The 6139-nt window shown below is 33.6% G+C and overlaps 1 protein-coding gene across 2 annotated transcripts in view; it reads right to left on the reverse strand.

Annotated features, from left to right (window-relative positions):
* The window catches only part of LOC127809803 (uncharacterized), a 48534-nt gene extending 45175 nt beyond the window's left edge, over positions 1-3359 (reverse strand). The window contains exon 1 of one of the 2 annotated variants that reach the window (XM_052348906.1): positions 3154-3359. In XM_052348906.1, coding sequence (XP_052204866.1) covers positions 3154-3243 — 90 coding nt within the window. In that variant the 5' untranslated portion in view covers positions 3244-3359. The remainder of the gene's footprint in view (positions 1-3153) is intronic. The other variant, XM_052348907.1, reaches the window with a different exon arrangement.
* Positions 3360-6139: the final 2780 nt, after the last annotated feature.

The raw sequence follows: 6139 nt of genomic DNA on the forward strand, positions 1-6139 counted from the left end.
ATGTTCAACTTGCTGGCATCGTTGCCTCAATTCCGATTGCCACCGATCTTCCCATCACAAACCATTTCCGATCCGATTTTGCCTCACAATGGCATCCTTCCTAGGGCCAACGAACTGCAAGAAACAAAGGATCATCCTACTTTGGAACTAGAGATTCAGGTAAGGGGATCCTCCTCTCAAACTCCTATTCACACACCAATGCCAAAGCTAGAGATCTTGGTGTTTTGAGGGAGTGAAGCCAAGGTGGTGGATTCAATGATGTGAAAGATTTTTTCAATTTTATCGTGTGGCCGAAGAGCAGAGTATTAACTTGGTAAGAGTCTATCTAAATGATATGGTTGATTCATGGTACCAAGGGTGAACTCAAGCCAAGGGAAATGAGGCCAATTGGGCAGAGTTCGCTAAGGAATTGTGTGACCATTTTGGTGAGAGAAACATGACTGATGTGATTGAGGAATTTAACAAGTTAAAACAAGATGGTTCAATGGTGGAGTATCAAATGAAATTTGAGGAATTAAATTAAGGTCTAATCTATAATGTGGACCTCACAACCAGGGCTAATGAAACAATAATTTGTATCAAGTTTTATTTGCGGTTTAAAAGACGAATTGAGGCCTATGGTTAAGATGATGATGCATGCAACAGTGAAACAGGTTGCTAAGAAGGCAAAGCTACAAGAGCTTACATTGGAAGCAATTTTCAATAAGTACACGATCACAATGGAAATTCAACCTTCGTTCTATCAACCACTGGAGGGGAATCAAGTAAATGTGATGTTGATGTTTTGCCCGAGTTATTGTGCTGGAAGTCAAGAAGAAATCAGATGAGAGAATAAGGATGATCGGGTGGCAGTTAGATTGCAGGGTTTATTTATAATTAACTGTAATTAGTAGGGGTATTTTAGACTATGTAATAGTCGGTTATTTCCCCTAGGAAGATCCGCCTCTCTAATTTATAAATAGAAGGGTGTGCAGGCCCGAATAGATGATCAATCATATTGTCATTCCATTCTCTTTTGTTCGAGTACAATGAGAAAACAGAGAGAGCTATGATAGAATAGTTCTTGGAGTCTTTTCATGTGAGTATTGTATTCGAGAGGAAAGAAGGAGAGTGAGGGAGTCTTGTACTGATTTCTGGAAGTTCTTAGTGGATTGTTCTCTTTGTCAAAGTGCTGGATGTAGTGCCATTTCTATGGCATGAACCAGGGTAAATCGGCGTGCACTGTGATGTGGTTTGCATTTCTGTTTCTCTTTTAATTATGTCGATTATTTACTTTTTGTTTTATACTTGTGTTGTGATTGGTTTCAGTGAGAATACTAAGTAATTTTTAGGCCATATTAGTGCTCGGTTTTAACATGTGAATTCTAAGGTTTATCCAAACCCTGATGCAGCTAAATCATCTACTATGGAGCAGAGAAGGAAGCTAAGATTATGTTATAAGTGTGGAGATAAATTCAGTCCCAACCACCGATGCCAAAGGAGTAGAAGACGAAAATGAAGAAGAAGCACCAGCGGGAATTGGGTGACAAAGAAGGCAAAGTCATAATAAGTTTCTTGGGGACAACAAACCTCTCGAGAAGGGGGGAAATATCACGACCTCAAGGGCATAGGAGTAATTTTTCTATCGCATGTATTTTTCTTTGTTGTACCTTAAGTTGTTATAGTGTTGTACCTATAGTTAGTTACTAACTGAATGGATGTAACTGCCTATAAATAGGCTATAGAAGTAGAGAAGTGCAACTAATGAATGTAATTTGAATTCTATTTCTCTCTCTTGTTTCTTCTAAATTCTCCCTATTATTCTGAAATCCTCCCTCCTACTGATTTATCCCTCCCTTTCCATTTTCTCACTTCTGTTCCCCCCACATTCCATTCTCAACCCTAAGTAAACCCTAGGAGTGTGACATATAATACATGAATTTCTTTCTGGTTGTACTTTGATGTTGAAACTGTTTGTACCTTTCAGTTGTTATTATAACTGAAAGATGGAAAGCCTATAAATCTTAAGAGGATGGAGTCATGGTTGAGTAATAAACAGAATTCAAGACATCTCTCTCTTCAATTCTCTTCCGAATTTCTCTCTGGTCTCTCCCTATTCTTTTTCTCTTTCTTTGTTCTTCTGATCATACTCTCTCTGTTCTTCTGAATTCTCTCTCCCTTTCTATTCTTTCTCCCTCAATTCCTTCCAATTCCACAAAAACCCTAGGTCAAACCTATATTCCTGTCATTCAACAACTCCAACAGAGGAATAAGAGAACAAACAAAGGAATTTCATTTGACTAAATTCAGTCAAATAGGAAAATTTTATGCCAAGCCCACCTAGTGGGATTAAGGCTTTGATATATTGATGTTGTTTAAATAGACAAATTTTATAAAGATTGGCCCTTGACTGGTAAATAGAACTGAGTCCCAACTCTGTCCAACTATGGCTTCTAAAGGAATCTCATCCATGAGATTCTCCTTGAAAGGTAAGCAATATCTTCTCTATTTACAGAGTTTTTAAACACAATAAGGATGTTTTGCAGTCTTTTCCCAAGCCTAAACAAGTTTAAACATGGAGGGATAGTTAACTGAAGTGTCCGCTGCGAACTAAAAATGGTATCCTACACGTCTGCTGAAGGAAAGACATTGTGGGGGTAGGCCAGTGGCTACCAAGAGGCTAATGAATGAGAGGGAACAATTAATCATGGGGAGGGATTGGCGGCACAGAAGGGACACAAATAAGCCGACACAAATAAGCCTACACACGAGTACCTCGAAAATACCAGACACAGGCCGAGGAAAAGTACCCCGATTTGAACGTGCATGTTGACCTATTCTCACTGGTTCGAATTACTATAATCATGTAACTATCCCCAAAATTTTGGCCTTTAAGGAAAGAAAAAAAGGCCCGAGCGAATGAAAAGAAAAAACTGATAAGCACCAATTCAGTTACTAAATAACCCCAAACTCTGACAAATAATGCAAAACTTCGAATACCAAAGATAAATTTGTCCGAAAAAACAAAGAAACGGAGAAACCCTAGACAAGCATGACCTGGTCGAAATTACGATCTCAATTTTCATAGTCAGAGCCATAAACCATCACGCCACAAAATCTCGCGAGACCTGAACTAAACAATCAGTAAAAGAAATAAAAATAGCGGCAAATTACCTGTTGAAGCTGTTCTCTGTATGTTGAGAGATTCGAAGCGAGCTCTTCCATACTGAGCTCCTCGCTGCCGCCGCCGCCTCCTCCTTCCATGCTTCGTGATCGATTGAAGTTCTATGGCGAATTCGAATCTCTGAGACGTTCGATTGCTCAGTTCACAACTCTCTAGGGAGACAGCGGACGGGCAAATAAGAAACCCTCGTATAAAGGCGAATCTGGGGATTTTTTGTGCTCTTTAGAATTATATGTTAATTGCAATTTGAGCCTTGTTCTGCTTTTCCTTGACAGAGTTCCCCCAAACATTTAGTGTATTTCACATGTATCCCCAACTGATCACTTTTTAGTTGACGAAATTACCCTCCTGAAAGTGCCAATCTCATACGTGGCCCTACAGAAGCAATGGCGTACAATAACATTTTCAGAAATTTATAATGAAATATCAATGAACACTAAAAAATAGGAAAATTTAAGATATATTTATTCAACTTAAAAAACATAACTACTTATTTATTGAATTTTTTATTGTTATTATTTGCTCATTAAATTTTGTTCAATGTCAACCATTCATCATATGTTACATCTTGCAAATAAAAAATGCCTACGGGTTTAATGGAATTTAGAAAAATTTAACAAAGATTTTAACTAAACTTTAAAAATGTAACTATTTATTAATTAAATTTTGAATTATTATTACTTGCTCGCTAAATTTTGTTCAAATGTCAATCATCAATCACTCGTTACATCATTGTTTAATTTTGTAAATGGAAAATGTCTATGTGGTAACGGAATTTGAAGTGGCTCAATCAAATCTTTATTTTCGACCAATTCAACAGCACTATATTTCTTTATCTCTCACTCTCTCTCTATATATACATCTCTCATTTCCTTGCTTTAACAATAGTAGTTGGCACACGAGATGCGAGGTAACGGCGATAAGAAGATCATGTTTATTTCTTTATCTTCATATTCATCTTTCTCTTTCATCTCCATCATTTCTTCTTGCTCTAGCAACCACGATTGGTGCACGAGAATTGAGGTAGAGATAAGTTAGGCGACAGCAAGAAGACTGGCAACGACTACCATTGCTAGAGTTAAGTTGGCCAGAAATAAGAATTTGATTTGGACACTTTGAATTCTATTAGCCACGTAGACATTTTATATTTACAGGATTAGACGATGATGTAATAGGTGATGGATGGTTGATATTGAGCAAAATTCAATGAACATATAGTAATAATCTAATGTTCAGCGAGTGTTTGTTAAATATTTTTGAATTCTGTTAGTCACGTAGGCATTTTCTGTGTTGCAATATGTAACTGATGGTTAATGGTTGACATTAAATAAAGTTCAGTGAATAATTAGTAACAATCTAAAGTTGAATAAGTAAATAATTACATTTTTAAAATTTAGTAAGTGTCTGCCAAATTTATCCCTAAAAAATGTGTTTTGGCTATTTTTACAATTTTGAGAAACGTTTTGGGGTAATTTTATAATATTAGAAAAATATTATAAATACATTTGGAAGAGATTAAAAACAATTTTTTTTTTTATCTCTAATGCAAAATTTTTAAGACTAAACTAAATATCTTATTTCTTTTTTATTTTGTATTACGTTTGATTATTTTTTAAAATTTATTATTTTTTATTAATAAATCATGATTCATGAATGATAGAAACACGTGTTTATATTTATTTGAATGTAATGTAAAATTTATATGTATTTTTCAATTGAATAATTTTTTTTATAATTTAAATATTAAAAATTCTATATTTTTTTATTTACTTATTTTTCTAACATTTATTGGATAAAGCTTGGATATGTGATTGTTGTTTATTTTCCTAATATTTCCATTTTCTATTTTTTTTAAATACAAATTTTCTATTTTTGTTTGTATCGTATTTGTTTCTCAATTTTGTGCAATTTAAATGAAAAATGAATAATGCTACTTGCACATCCAAGTTAACACTTTGACAACTTATTTATTAATTACCAATACATTCCTCATTAAATCATTCAAGTGAAACATATATTAATAATTGATTAATAGAATGTAACATATATATTAATACGCAACTAACATTACTCGATAAGAAATAGCTTGGAAACAAAATTTCATATAAAAAATCTAATGAAAGTGTTTTTTAAGTGCCAAACATATTTATTTATATTTTTCTCAATTCTAAACTAAACACAGAGATGATTAATTTATTTAAAAATTTAAAAAATAGATATATAAGGAAAGAATAATAAAACCAACCTTTTATGGATTAAAAAGATCTAAACCTACGCCAGGACATAAATTAATTGACAAAGAAAAAATGCGCTGGGATGTTACTTTTTAAGCCCTCAAGTTCCGTATTTGAGTCCTGACGAGAAGAAAAAACTTAGCAATTAAGGTGATACTGAAACTTGAAAAACTACCAAATTGCCATCACGTTTGTGGAGAAAGGCTAAAAGTCAAACTAGCTGTTAGCTACCTTGATTTACATTTTTTGCTAGAATCATAGGACCGACAAGAAGAGGCGCTTGTGATGGTGCGTAACAAAAAAAAAAAAAAAAAAGCTAAACCTCATATTTGACATGCTAATAAAGTAAAACAATTAAGATTATGAAGTCTAAAAGATCTAAAATAATATATAAATAGAAAAAGCTTGAAACAAGAGACCATTTTCTAACGTTTAGACACTTATCGTAAGAGTATTTGATTGCACACATTTACTATGAAAAATATGTAATTATTACACATTTTATATGAAAAACAATCAAACACTATTAATTTTTCTATGAAAAAATATATATGGTACAAACATTTAAAGCTTATTTCCATGGAATTCATTTTCTAAGGGGTAGGGTAATTTTTGTTTTCTCAGCAATATTACCTAAAATTAAATTATAGATAATGCAATTAAACACACCTTAAGCGTAACAAAGAGAAAAGACAATTATCAATGTCTAACCAAGAGGGGTAAAGAAAATCCAAAAGCAATG

Source organism: Diospyros lotus, chromosome 9 (genome assembly GCF_014633365.1).
Source record: "Diospyros lotus cultivar Yz01 chromosome 9, ASM1463336v1, whole genome shotgun sequence".
Lineage (NCBI taxonomy): Eukaryota > Viridiplantae > Streptophyta > Magnoliopsida > Ericales > Ebenaceae > Diospyros > Diospyros lotus.